At 38.4% G+C, this 13,743-nt stretch overlaps 1 protein-coding gene and 1 non-coding gene across 3 annotated transcripts in view; both read left to right on the top strand.

Moving 5' to 3' along the window:
• The window catches only part of EIF2A (eukaryotic translation initiation factor 2A), a 39,384-nt gene extending 34,064 nt beyond the window's left edge, over window positions 1-5,320 (top strand). For both annotated transcript variants that reach the window (XM_008983671.5, XM_003735043.6), the window contains 3 exons: window positions 2,588-2,716; window positions 3,835-3,900; window positions 4,501-5,320. In XM_008983671.5, coding sequence (XP_008981919.1) covers window positions 2,588-2,716; window positions 3,835-3,900; window positions 4,501-4,566 — 261 coding nt within the window. In that variant the 3' untranslated portion in view covers window positions 4,567-5,320. The remainder of the gene's footprint in view (window positions 1-2,587; window positions 2,717-3,834; window positions 3,901-4,500) is intronic.
• An 8,007-nt stretch (window positions 5,321-13,327) lies between these two features.
• On the top strand, window positions 13,328-13,434 carry LOC118149110 (U6 spliceosomal RNA). Its single transcript, XR_004736265.3, has one exon. It is a non-coding gene; the product is annotated as a U6 spliceosomal RNA (small nuclear RNA).
• The last annotated feature ends 309 nt before the right edge of the window (window positions 13,435-13,743 follow it).

Here is a 13,743-nt window from a genome sequence, read left to right as displayed (position 1 = left end):
TCTAAAGATGATCACAGTTCCACATCAACAATGGAACAAGGCTTGATGGAGAACGAGCGCCTCCTGATGACAGAATCACTCTTCAAGGAATGGATAATAACAAACTTCGGTGAGTTAAAAGAACATGTTGTAGCCCAATGTAAAGAAACTAGGAACTTTGAAAATAGGTTTGATGAAATCCTATTGAGAATAGACAACTTAGAGAGGAGTATGAGTGAATTAATGGAACTGAAGAATACAATACAGGAACTCCGAGAAGTATGCACAGGTTTAAACACTCGAATTGTTCAAGCAGAAGAAGGGATATCAGAGGTCAAAGTCCAACTTAATGAAATAAAACGTGAAGAAAAGATTAGAGAAAAAAGGATAAAAAGGAATGAGCAAAGTCTCCAAGAAATGTGGGACTATGTGAAAAGACCAAATTTACGTTTGATAGGTGTACCTGAATGCGACGGAGAGAATGAATCCAAGCTGGAAAATACCCTTCAGGATATTATTCAGGAAAATTTTCCTAAACTAGCAAAGCAGGTCAACATTCAACCCCAGGTAATACAGAGAACACCACAAAGATATTCCTCAAGAAGACCAACCCCAAGGCACATAATCGTTAGATTCACCAGGGTTGAAACGAAGGAGAGGATACTAAGGGCAGCCAGAAAGGTTGGATAACCCACAAAGGCAAGCCTGTCAGACTTACAGCAGATCTCTCAGCAGAAACTCTACAGGCCAGAAGAGAGTGGGGGCCAGTATTCAACATCCTCAAAGAACAGAACCTTCAGCCCAGAATTTCATATCCAGCCAAACTAAGCTTCACAACTGAAGGAAAAATAAAATCTTTTATGAACAAGCAAGAACTCAGAGATTTTATTACCACCAGGCCTGCTTTACAAGAGCTTCTGAAAGAAGCATTACACACAGAAAGAAACAACCAGTATTAGCCTTTCTAAAAATACACCAAAAAGTAAAGAGCACCAACATAAAGAAGAATTTACACCAACAAATGGATAAAACAGCCAGTCAACATCAAATGGCAGTAACCCTAAATTTAAATTGACTAAATTCCCAATCAAAAGACACAGCCAAAACCCAACGGCATGTTACATCCAGACCTGTTTCACATGCAAGGATACACAAAGACTCAAAGGGATGGAGAAAGATTTACCAACCAAATGGAGAGCAAAAATAAATAATAAATAAATAAAAAGCAGGAGTTGCAATTCTTGTATCGGATAAAATAGATTTTAAAGCAACAAAGATATAGTGGTAAAAGGATCAATGCAACAAGAGCTAACGATCCTAACACCCAGATAGGAGACTTAGATTCAATGAGACAGAAAATTAATAAGGATATCAAGGACTCGAACTCAGATCCAGAACAAGTAAACTTAATAAATATTTATAGAGCTCTCCACTTCAAGTACACAAAATATACATTCTTGTCAATACCACATCACACCTACCCATTAGTTTAAATAAAACATTGATTGGCCATTATTAATACCCAATTTTTTTCAAAATAAAGCAATATTTCCATTTACTCTCCCTCTTTCTCTTCCTCTTTCTTCCTCTCCTTTACTTATTTTTTTTTTTCTTTCCGTCCCTCAAAAGAAAAGAAATCAACTTGTAAACCTCTAGATCCAGGTCGGCAATGTCTCTTTCATTGCTTGATTTCCTTTCTTCCCTTCCCTCCCTCCCTCCCTCCCTCCCCGCTTCCTCCCTTCCTTCCTTCCTTCATCCCTTCCTTCCTCCCTACCGTCCTTCTTCCCTTCCTTCCTGCCTTCCTCCCCCCCCAAAAAAAAAAAAAAAAAAAAGAATGATTCTCACCCTTGGCAGGATGCTGAGAGATTTCATCACACAGCTTAAAACTTATGAATTGTATATTTCTGGCATTTTCCATGTAATATTTTTGGGCTGCAGTTAACCCTCGGTTACTGAAACCATAGAAAATGAAAGCGTGGTTAAGGGAGACTTCTGTACACAAAGGCCAAGGGCAAAAGTATACAGCACCTTAGCGAAAATAAAAGTGATTCAGAATCGGGGTCCTTCAGTGAGGAAGGACAAGAAAAGTTATCAGAGGTCTGATCATATTGGAAGCAACATAGCATCCCTTTAAGGGGAAAAAAGTTTTGTGGTTCTTTGTTGCATAATTGAATTGATCTGATTATAAATTAGTATCTGTAGGATTCTTATTCTTGTAGCATAATCCATTACATATACTTAATCATACATATTCTTCATAGTTTTGGAGAGAGCCTTGTGAGAGTGAAACTTTAAACACATTAAATAGAAAAGCCCTCTCATGTGTTCAAACCATCCATCTATCCATCTACTGGCACATCTCAGAATATCCAAAAGTTTGGAATGCTTGTTGGCTGTACAGAAACCTCCTAGTTTACTCTGATAAGGTCATTTTATTTCTAATATGGGAGTATGTAGCATACTTCATGAGACCTTTAATTCAGATTCTTTATATAAAATGTAGGTAAAATCACATAGTTTCTATATTTTATAGACCAAAGCTGTGATGGCTTAAATACTGTAACGTTTTTGGTTTTTAAAATTGAATTTTAAAAAATATTTCCTGTAGGAAGCAAGAAGTGACAAGAGTCCAGATTTGACACCTACTCCTGCCCCACAGAGCACGCCACGAAGCACTATCTCTCAGTCAATTTCTGGGGATCCTGAGATAGACAAAAAAATCAAGAACCTAAAGAAGGTGAGAAACTTAGATGAAAAACAGATGTGCAAATTGCAAGGCATAAATTAAAATTACATAAATAAGGTAGTACTTAGATGCCTAAAGACAGGAGCTAAGAAGTTTATATTAGCAGTTCTCATTGTTGCTTTCTCACTATAAAGTACTGTCACTTAGTAATGGTACCGATTTTAGTTTTGTCACAAATGTCTGAAGGCTCTTAGTAATTTACTGATTTTTGGAGTAATAAAAATCAGTATGCATTAGCAGAGAAATATACTGAAAACTTTTTTTTTCTTCTGAGATGGAGTCTCGCTCTGTCACCCAAGCTGGAGTTCAGTGGCACAACCTTGGCTCACTCCAACTTCCGCCTCCCAGGTTTAAGTGATTCTCCTGCCTCAGCCTCCTGAGTAGTTGGGACTACAGGCGTGTGTCACCACGCGTGGCTAATTTTTGTATTTTTAGTAGAGACAGGGTTTTACCATGTTGGCCCGGCTGGTCTCTAACTCCCGACCTCAGGTATCTACCTGCCTCAGCCTCCCAAAGTGCTGGGATTACAGGCATAATCAGTATTTCATTAGATACCTGTGAGATAAGTAGGACCAGATATTTATCCTAGTTTTGAAGATGAAGAGACGGAGACAAAAAGAGAAATGTATTGACTTGTGATATTGCAGCCCGTGTGCTGGGGTGGCCCTGGGGATAAAACAAGGTCTCTAGAGCCCTACACAGCTGCATTATGAGATTTCTCTTTCATTCATTTTTTTATTGGGTAGGACTTTGGACCAAAAATCTTTCAGAATGCTCTCACTAAGATTTCTCTCAAAGCCAGAAACATCACCCGTTCCAGTGGGGCATTGAAATGTGCCATTACTGATACATTTACATATACATATACATATATGAGAACATTAATTAAAAGCCTGAGAAAAATATTTTGCCAAATCTCATGTTTTTAACACTTACAATTTTGCATTTAACTTTAACTTTAAAAAATAGTTTTATCGTAGCATTTTAACAGACCATTTTTTATACAAATGTAAGATAATTAATCTCCTTATTTGAGTTTCACATTCTTAATAAGGAAATTTGCATCTGAAGTGACTTCCTTCCTCTTGACTCATATTTGATATTTGCAGAAACTGAAAGCAATTGAACAACTGAAAGAACAAGCAGCAACTGGAAAACAGCTAGAAAAAAATCAGGTACTTTCTGCATTTTCCATTTAGGCTTGTGACCACCACCCTTCCCCCATTTATTATAAACAAATATCTAGTCACGTAAATGAGCACATAGATTTTGAAAACTTACTTTGAAAACCATATGCCATATTCTATTTAATGTTTTTATTTTTAAATAGCTTTACTCTTAAACTTAAATAGAGGAGATATGGTATTGATCATGGGAATAAAAGAGTCCATGTTCTTAAGAGGCGTACTACGCTGTTACTGATGAAAATAATAGCAATTTGTTATATTAGACAAATAGAAGATTCTCTTCCTTTCCATATCTCAAGTTGTACTGCCCTGTTTACCTTTTCCCTACTCCTTTCCTCAACATTTTTAAACCCAAATATAGTATTGAAAATTTATTGGGCACAGAGGGATGCAATAAGACAGTGTCTGTTCTTTTTTACCCTTGATTCATACCAGATAACAAATTAGAATTTGTGTCTAACCAGCATTTTAAAATGTGTGTTTACTAGTGAACATGATAAATTGTCAGAAATATCCTATATCTGTATTATTTTTATTACATATCCAGTACTTGTTTCATAATAACTTCATTGTTTTAAATTTTTGTAGTTGGAGAAAATTCAAAAAGAAACAGCCCTTCTCCAGGAGCTGGAAGATTTGGAACTTGGTATTTAAAGATTCACAGAGAGCAAGTTGATGACCAGAAATCAGTGCAAACACATCTTCTGTTAAACCCATTGGTGTACACAGAATATTCCTGTGCCCACACTTAATGTTAGTCTCTAATTTTAACCATTTATCCAAGATTTTCCAACGTGTAAAATTATTTAATAGTCTATTAAATTGATATTTATATCTTATATCCTATATCATGTCAATATGTGATACAGAAAAGAGATACATGAATTTTTTAGCTAAACTTGGCAGATTGAAGGACAAATGTCTTTGTTTTTTTGTAGAGGGTGATATATACCATATAAATGAATAGATACATTTTAAATTTAATCACTTTGCTTTTAAGTTCCTTAGTTCAGATGTCCTTTTTTAATCTTTAAGACATGTGTAACGCTACTTAATTCTCACAAGACTAAGTAATTCTTATAATTTCTATTTTATAAATAAAGAAACTAAGGCCATTAAAATTGAGAAGTTTGCCAGTGTCTCAAAGCTAGGAAATGGGATTTGAACCTAGACTGTCTAATCCCAGAGCCTATGCTTTAGGTTACTATGATGCACTACTCTTATATCCTCAGGTAATGTATCGTATAGTAACATTAAGCACCCTGCTTAGTTTTCATGGATATTGCCAAATTGCCCTACCTCAAGCTTTATACTTGCACCATTTAAAGTTTTCCAAACTGTTGTCAATATCAGAATTGATAAGGCTTTCAAATGTTCACCGCATTAATAAAGAGGAAATGAAAGTTTATTACTGTTATATACAGTTATTTTTATTAGGGATGCATTATGTACTTTTTGATGTTTGATGGTTGTATTTCTTTAGTGAATTGATTTTTCTTTTCCTTTGCCCATTTCTCTGTTTGGATGTTTGACTTTCTTCCTAATTTGTAAGAATATCCTATGTAGTAACATAAAATCATTTTTTTTTTAAATTTTGAAGTATGCACCCAGGATTTTTTTTTTTTAAGAATTCAAACAATAAATACAAAGGCATGCAATGGAAAGTAAGTCTGCTCCACTGCCACATTTTCCAATTTTTTGTGTATCTTTCTAATGATAGATACCATATGGGTATTCAAGTATACATATACGTACACTTAAAAAAAAAAGATGGCATATACTCACTGTTCTGTTTGAGGTTTTTTGTTGCTTTTTGTTTTTAGAACACTTTGTCTTCCAGGCAGAAATGTGGCCTTGAACTTTTGGACTCAAGTGATCCTTCACCTCAGCCTCCTGAGTATCTGACACTACAGGCTTGCATCACTATGCCCAGCTTATACTCACCATAGTGATTCTGTACTCCCTTAAAATATTTTGGGGGGCTGGGCATGGTGGCTCACACCTGTAATCCCAACACTTTGGGAGGCTGAGGTGGGCAGATCACCTGAGGGCAGGAGTTCAAGACCAGCTTGACCAACATGGTGAAACCTCATCTCTACTAAAAATACAAAATTACCAGACATGGTGGCACATGCCTGTAATCCCAGCTACTTGGGAGGCCGAGGCAGGAGAATTGCTTGAACCCAACAGGCGGAGGTGGCAGTGAGCTGAGATCATGCCACTGCACTCCAGCATGAGCAACAAGAGCAAAACTGTGTCTCAAAATATATGTATATGTCTTTTGGAGCTCCTATTTCAGTACCTCTCTCCCTCTCTCTCCATCTCTTTCTCTTTCTCTATGTAACAATACATCGTGTGGAAGTAAGAGGATTTAACTAGCTTCACACTAATGTACATTAACGTTACAGAAGTCACTGAAATGGCCAGGTGCAGTGGCTCATGCCTGTAATTCCAGCACTTCGGGAGACCGAAGCAGGTGGACTGCTTGAGCCCAGGAGTTCAAGACCAGCTTAGGCAACATGGCGAAACCCCATCTCTACTAAAAATACAAAAAGTAGCTGGTCATGGTGGTGGGCCCCTATAATCCCAGCTACTCAGGAGGCTGAGGCAGGAGAATCACTTCAACCTGGGAGGCAGAGGTTGCAGTGAGCCAAGATCATGCCACTGCACTCCAGCCTGGGTGACAGAGTAAGACCATGTCCAAAGAAAAAACAAGCATTGATATAAAAATACGAGAGATAGGACTGGGTGCGGTGGCTCACACCTGTAATCCCAGCACTTTGAGGGGCTGAGGCAGGTAGATGGCTTGAGCTCAAGAGTTTGAGACCGGCCAGGACAACATGGCAAAACCTTGTTTCTACCAAAAATACAAAAAATGAGTTGGGCATGGTGGCACATTCCTATGGTCCCAGCTACTGGGGATGCTGAGGTGGGAGGATCGACCAGAAGGCAGAAGTTGCAGTGAGCCCAGGTGGCACCACTGCACTCCAGCCTGGCTGACAGAGTGAGACCCCATCTCAAAAAAAAGGGGAAGATGGGGTAGAGACATTACTCTGCTCACCAGTGTTTCTAATTGTTCTTCTCTCTTGATCATGTGGGAGAATTACACTTCCCCATCTCCTTGAAATTAGGTATGACTAAGTGACTTGCTTCAGCTAATCAAATGTTAGGGGGAAGTGAGGTAGTCATATATTGGTACTCAGGGAGCACCATGTGATTGTTTAAAATGTTCATTTATTTATCCATCCGGGTACTTAAGTCTGAAATTAGCATGACAAAGGTGAGTTGGGGCTCAGGTGCAGTGGCTCACACCTGTTAACTCAGCACTTTGGAAGGCTGAAGTGAGATCACTTGATCCCAGAAGTTGGAGACCACACTGGACAACATAGTGAGACCCTGTCTCCACAAAAGAAAATTAAAAATAAATAGGTGAGTTGGGTGTGTTATGGACTGAATGTTTGTATCCTCCCAAAATTCATATATTGAAGCCCAAACCCCCTACTATGATGATATTTGGAGGTGAGTCCTTTGGGAGGTAATTAGGGTTGATAAGGTCATGATCCCTCATTCTCTCTAGATTTTGAATGTGTATGTGTGTGTTTCTCTGGAAAACCCTGACTAATATAGATAACTAATGTATGGACAGGAAGTTAGATAGACTGTGCCAGCCTAAAATGCCAATGAGGAAGCCCTAACCTCCAATGTGGTGGTATTTGGAGATGGGCCTTTTAGAAGATAAGTGTGTTTAAATGAAGTGAAGAGGTTGGGGCCCTCATGATGGAATTAGTGCCCTTACACTAAAAGACACCAAGGAGCTTGCTGTGTCTCTTTCTGCCATGTGAAGACATGATAAGAAAGCAGCCAGCTGTAAGTTAGAGAGTCCTCACCAGAACCTAACCATGCTGGTGGTATCATCTCAGACTTCTAACCTCCAGAACTGTGAGGAAAAAAAGTTCCTTTGTTTAAACCATCTAGTCTGGTATTTTGTTATGGCAGCCTGAGCAGACCAATATGGAATGTATAAATTTCAGTTTGTTTAAAAGTTAAGGACAACTAAAGAATCAGGGAAGACTTAATGGGAAAAACTAAGATTTAACAGGTATTGGATGCTCTAAATAGAAAAACAGTTTGCTCTTTGTTTAAGGTTTAATGTGCTTATGGTTGGCAGCTAAATAGCAGAAGAGCCAAGTCCAGAATCATTTGGACTTCCCCCATTTAAACAGTAGCATTATGCCATGTTGCTCAGGCTGGTCTCAAACTTCTTAGCTCAAACAATCCGCCCACCTTGGCCTCCCAAAGTGCTGGGGTTACAGACATGAGCAACTGCAGCCAGCCTACATTTTTAAATAGTTGGAAAAATCAAAAGATTGTTTGATGACGTGAAAATGGTATAAAACAATGTGAAATCCATTGTCCATAAGTAAAGATTTCTTTGAGCACAGCCATGCTCATTAACTTATTTGCCATGGCTGCTTTCATGCTGCAACTGCAGAGTTGAATATTTGCAACACATCATGTTTTTGCAAGGCCTCAAACATTTACTCTCTGGCATTTTGCAGAAAGATATCACTAACTCCTTCTGTAGAAGAATATAAAATAACATGGAAATAACCATATAATTATATTGCTTCTTGTGTTCTTCACTATGTAAACTCCCAGAAGTGGAATTCTTGAGTCACGTCATAATTACAAAATTTAGGCTAGGCAGTAATTTAGGCTCATGCCTGTAATCCCAGCACTTTGGAAGATTGAGGCAGGAGGATCACTTGAGCCCAGGAGATCAAGGCTGCAGTGAGCCATTATCACGCCACTGCACTCCAGCCTGGGTGACAGAGAAAGACCCTGCCTCCAAAACAACACCACAATGTAAATACTGTTTGTTATTACTGTTATCATCATTATTTTACTTACAGATTTTCTCCTCCACTATGGGGGGGTTTTTTACTCAATTTATTTTCACATTTGGTACTGTTATTACTCTGAGACCATTGTTTTTCTTTCGTGGAAGCATGATTAAGTTACTTACGTGAATCAGATGTGACTCCGAAATTGGCATTTTAACATCTAATTTTGAGACAGAACCTTGCTCTGTCACCCAGGCTGGAGTGCAGTGGCTCGATCTCAGCTCACTGCACCTCTGCCTCCTGGGCTCAAGCAATTCTCGTGCCTCAGCCTGAGTAGCTGAGATTACAGGCACACACCACCACACCCAACTAATTTTTGTATTTTTAGTAGTAGAGACAGGGTTTCACCATGTTGGCCATGCTGGTCCAACTCCTGGCCTCAAGTGATCCTCCTGCCTTGGCCTCCCAAAGTTTTGGGATTACAGATATGAGCCACTGCGCCTGGCCTTAAGCTTTTAAAATAAATAAATAAATAAATAAATAAATAAATAAATAAATAAATAAATAAATAAAGCAATGGGCCAGATTGGTTTTGACATAGATTGAACAATTTAAACACATATTGCTCAAAAGATTAATGAAGATTATGGGCTAATCTGCTTCAGACAAACTGTTCAACTCATTTTTAAAAAACTAAACATTTTCTAAATTTATACTCCTGCAAAGTAAAAAAATTAAATACACATATTCCAAAATAAATTTAATACCAGAAATTCTGTGATGTTTGTGTTGCAGTCCAAAAGTTGAAAAGATAAGATGTTGAGTTTTTCAAAAGCAAATTGCAAGGTGAACATTTTATTCTTGGCTCTTCCGCTCTCTGTGGAAAGACACAATCCATTAACAGCCATAGACCTGTTGATTCTCTGTAACCCTTACATCAGATCAGTGGTCAGTCATAGGCACAACCATAAGATTACACCTCTTCAGGGACCACTCAGCTCTGTAGAGTCGATGAGGTTAGGAGGCAGGCATGGACACTGCTGCAGTTGTAAAGCGCTGCTTACATCGAAGACTTTCCCTGAACTGGGGGCTGATTGCCTACTCACAGTTTGTCTTGTGACTGGTAGGTGTCCTGTTAGTGTGGCAGGTGCTCACAATTTCCAAAAAAAATTATTCTATAGGGGTGAACCATTCTACTCTTCAGGACTTTAAGGAAGTCTACATCATCTGAGGCTCAGTACTGTCTTTAGAAAGCAATTTGCAGGAAATGCTACAACCATTTATTCTCTGCACCTGAGGGGAAGAACGTCTTTGCTCTGAAGTGTGGTAGCTAGTGATCTAATTAGCTACAGTCATGTATCACATAAAGACATTTTTGTCACTGACAAACTGCAAATATGATAGTGATCCCATAAGCTTATAATGGAGCTGAAAAATTCCTATCGCCCAATGGCATGATAGCCTTGTAACATCCTAACGCAACACATTACTCACATGTTTGTGGTGATGCTGTTTGTCAACAGACCTGTGCTGCCAGTCCTATAAAAGTCTAGCACATACAATTATGTATAATATGTAATAGTGGATAATTATAATTGACTGTGTTACTGGTTTATGTATTTACTATACTAATTATTGTTATTTTAGAGTTTACTCCTACTTGAAAAAGTTAACTGTAAAACAGCCTCAGGCATGCCCTTCAGGAGGAGTTCCAGAAGGCACTGTGACCGTAGGAGATATCAGCTCCATGTGTGTTATTGCCCCTGAACGTCTTCCAGTGAGACAAGATGTGGAGGTAGAGATAGTAATATTGATGATCCTGACCCCATGTAGGCTGGGTTTTTGTCTTTAAAAGTCAAAAATTTTTTTTTAATAGAAGAAAGCTTTCAGAGCAAGGATATAAAGAAAAAATATTTTCATACAGCAATACAATATGTGTGAGTGTGTTTTTTTGTTTTTGTTTTTTGAGACAGGGTCTCATTCTGTCACCCAGACTGGAGTGCAGTGGTATAATCTCGGCTCACTGCAACCTCTGCCTCCCAGGCTCAAGTAATCCTTCCACTTCAACCTCCCAAGTATCTGGGACTACAGGTACACACCACCACACTTGGCTAATTATTTTACTTTTTGTAGAGATGGGGTCTCACTATATTGCTCTGGCTGGTTTTGAACACCTGGGCTCTAGAGATCATCCCACCTCAGCCTCCCAAAATGTTGGGATTACAGGCTTGTGCCTGGCCAATGTGTGTTTTAAGTGTTATGAGTCAAAAGTTATATAAAGTCAAAATTTTTTGTTTTATTTTTTATTTTTTAAATTTAAAATTTTATCAATTTAAAAAGTTACAGTATGCTAGGGTTAATTTATTATTAAAACAAGAAAAATATTTTTATAAATTTTGCATAGCCCAAGTGTACAGTTTTTATAGTCCATAGTGATGTACGGTAATGCCCCTGGCCTTCATGTTCACTCACCACTCACTCATTGACTTGCCCAGAGCAACTCCAGTCCCACAAACTCCATTCAAGTTAAGTGCCTTATATAGGTGTACCATTTGTTTTTTAATCTTTCTTTTTTTTTTTTTTTTTTGAGACAGAGTTTTGGTTGCCCAGGCTGGAGTGCAGTGGCATGATCTCAGCTCACTGTGACCTCTACCTTCTGGTTTCAAGTGATTCTCTTGCCTCAGCCTCCTAAGTAGCTGAGATTACAGGCGCCTGCCACCACATCCAGCTAACTTTTGTATTTTTTAGTAGAGACGGGGTTTCACCATGTTGGCCAGGCTAGTCTCGAACTCCTGGCCTCATGATCTGCCCGCCTCAGCCTCCCAAAGTGGTGGGATTACAGGTGTGGGCCGCCATACCTGGCCCATTTTTTAAAATCTTTTATACCATATTTTTAGTGTACCTTTTCTATGTTTACATATGTTTAGATAGACAAATACCATTGCTTAGAGTATCAGTACAGTAACATACTGTACAGATTTGTAGCTTAGGGGCAATAGGCTATACCATCTAAGTTTGCGTAAGTACACTCTATGTTCACACAGTGAGGAAATCGCCTAAGGATACATTTCTCAGAACCTATCCGTGTTAAGTAGCACATGGCTATACTTGAGCTGCTGCTTCGTAGGCCACTCCTTCCCTCTACAATGCTCTATTTTGTTCCTAAAACCTCTCTAATACTTCGCCAGCCCCAAACTTCACCCCTGTTATATTGTAGACATGATAGGTAAATCAGTTAGTCTGAATCCATCTACTTTCTGTTTTCTAGAGTGTTTAATACAGTTTCTGAACCTTTAGTCTGTGATCTTCAATTGGAAGTCAGACAAGCACACTTCTAAAGGTTTTTTTTTAAAATATATTTTATAATATATGTATACATTTTAAGACAGGGTTTTCCCTTGTTCCCTAGGCTGGAGTGCAGTGATATGATCACAGCTCACTGCTCAGGTGATCCTCCCACCCCAGCATTCCCAGTAGCTGATACTACAGGCTCGCACCACCATGCCCAGCTGATTTTCGTATTTTTCATAGAGACGGAGTTTTGCCATGTTGCCCAAGCTGGTCTCAAACTCCTGGGCTCAAGCAATCCACCCATCTCAGCCTCCTGAAGTGCTGGGACTACAGGCATGAGTCACTGTGTCCAGCCTATTTATATATATGTGTGTGTGTGTGTGTGTGTATATATATATATAAATATTTTTATATTTTATATTTATATATAAATAAAATATATAATATGCATATTATATACATATATAATATATATTATACATATAGATTTTTTTTTTACATGAATGTAAAAATTAAAAGCTTTTACTTGGTTCACCTAAGCCTATTCCTCATGTGGCCACTAGAGGGTATTCTAAAGATCTTGAGCATAGGGAAATTAATGAATTCAAAATTTTAAAACATAACTGGAAAATATGTTCACTCACTTAACACTTGCCATTTTAGTAGCCTGGGTTACTGCTGTTTATTTATTTATTTAGAGACAGAGCCTTACTCTGTTGTCCAGTCTGTCTTTTCTCATTGTCAGACTCCATGAATTAACCCTCTTTAGCCTTTCGCCATCACTTACTCCCACACGCCTCCTAAACTTGTTCTGTAATAGTAGTCTCTTACTGGTGCGAATGAATCATGTTCCAGCGGTTTGTTTACTTATAAGTCAACTATTTGCAAAGAGGAATATTTTCCCATTGAAAGAACATTATAAATTGTCATTGGTGTTGAGGCAAGCCTGTGAAAACCTTAAATGCATAAACTGGGTATAGGCTCATTAAAAAAAAAAAAAAAAAAAAAAAAGTCCAGGCGCAGTGGTTCACGCGTGTAATCGCAGCACTTTGGGAAGCTGAGGCAAGTGGATCACAAGGTCAGGAGTTCAAGACCAGCCTGGCCAAGATGGTGAAACCCTGCCTTGTGTTTTGTAAAAATACAAAAATTAGCCAGGCATGGTGGCAAGCACCTGTCATCTCAGCTACTCAGGAGGCTGAGGTTGCAGTGAGCCGAGATCGTGCCATTGCACTCCAGCCTGAGTGACAGAGTGAGACTCTGTCTTAAAAAATAAAAAATTAGTGCTCACTTCGGCAGCACATATACTAAAATTGGAACGATACAGAGAAGATTAGCATGGCCCCTGCGCAAGGATGACACGCAAATTCATGAAGCGTTCCATTAAAAAAAAAAATTAGCTGGGAGTGGTGATGGGAGCCTGTAATCCCAGCTACAGGGAGGCTGAGCGCAGGAGAATTGCTTGAACCCAGGAGGCAAAGCTTTCAGTGATCTGAGACCATGCCATTGCACTCCAGCCTGGACAACAAGAACGAATTTTAAAAATAAATTTAAAAAAAATTATATTTAAAACTTTATTTAAAAAAATTTTCAAAAAAATTTTAAAAATAGTTTAAAATTACTTAGTTTTTGAAGAGAATGAAAAGCCACAAAAAAATTTGCAAAAGATATATCTGATAAAGAGGTATTATCCAAAATA

This window comes from Callithrix jacchus, chromosome 17 (genome assembly GCF_049354715.1).
Source record: "Callithrix jacchus isolate 240 chromosome 17, calJac240_pri, whole genome shotgun sequence".
Classification (NCBI taxonomy): domain Eukaryota; kingdom Metazoa; phylum Chordata; class Mammalia; order Primates; family Cebidae; genus Callithrix; species Callithrix jacchus.
Note: the sequence above shows the minus strand (reverse complement) of the source record. Positions and strands in the feature narration are given on the sequence as shown.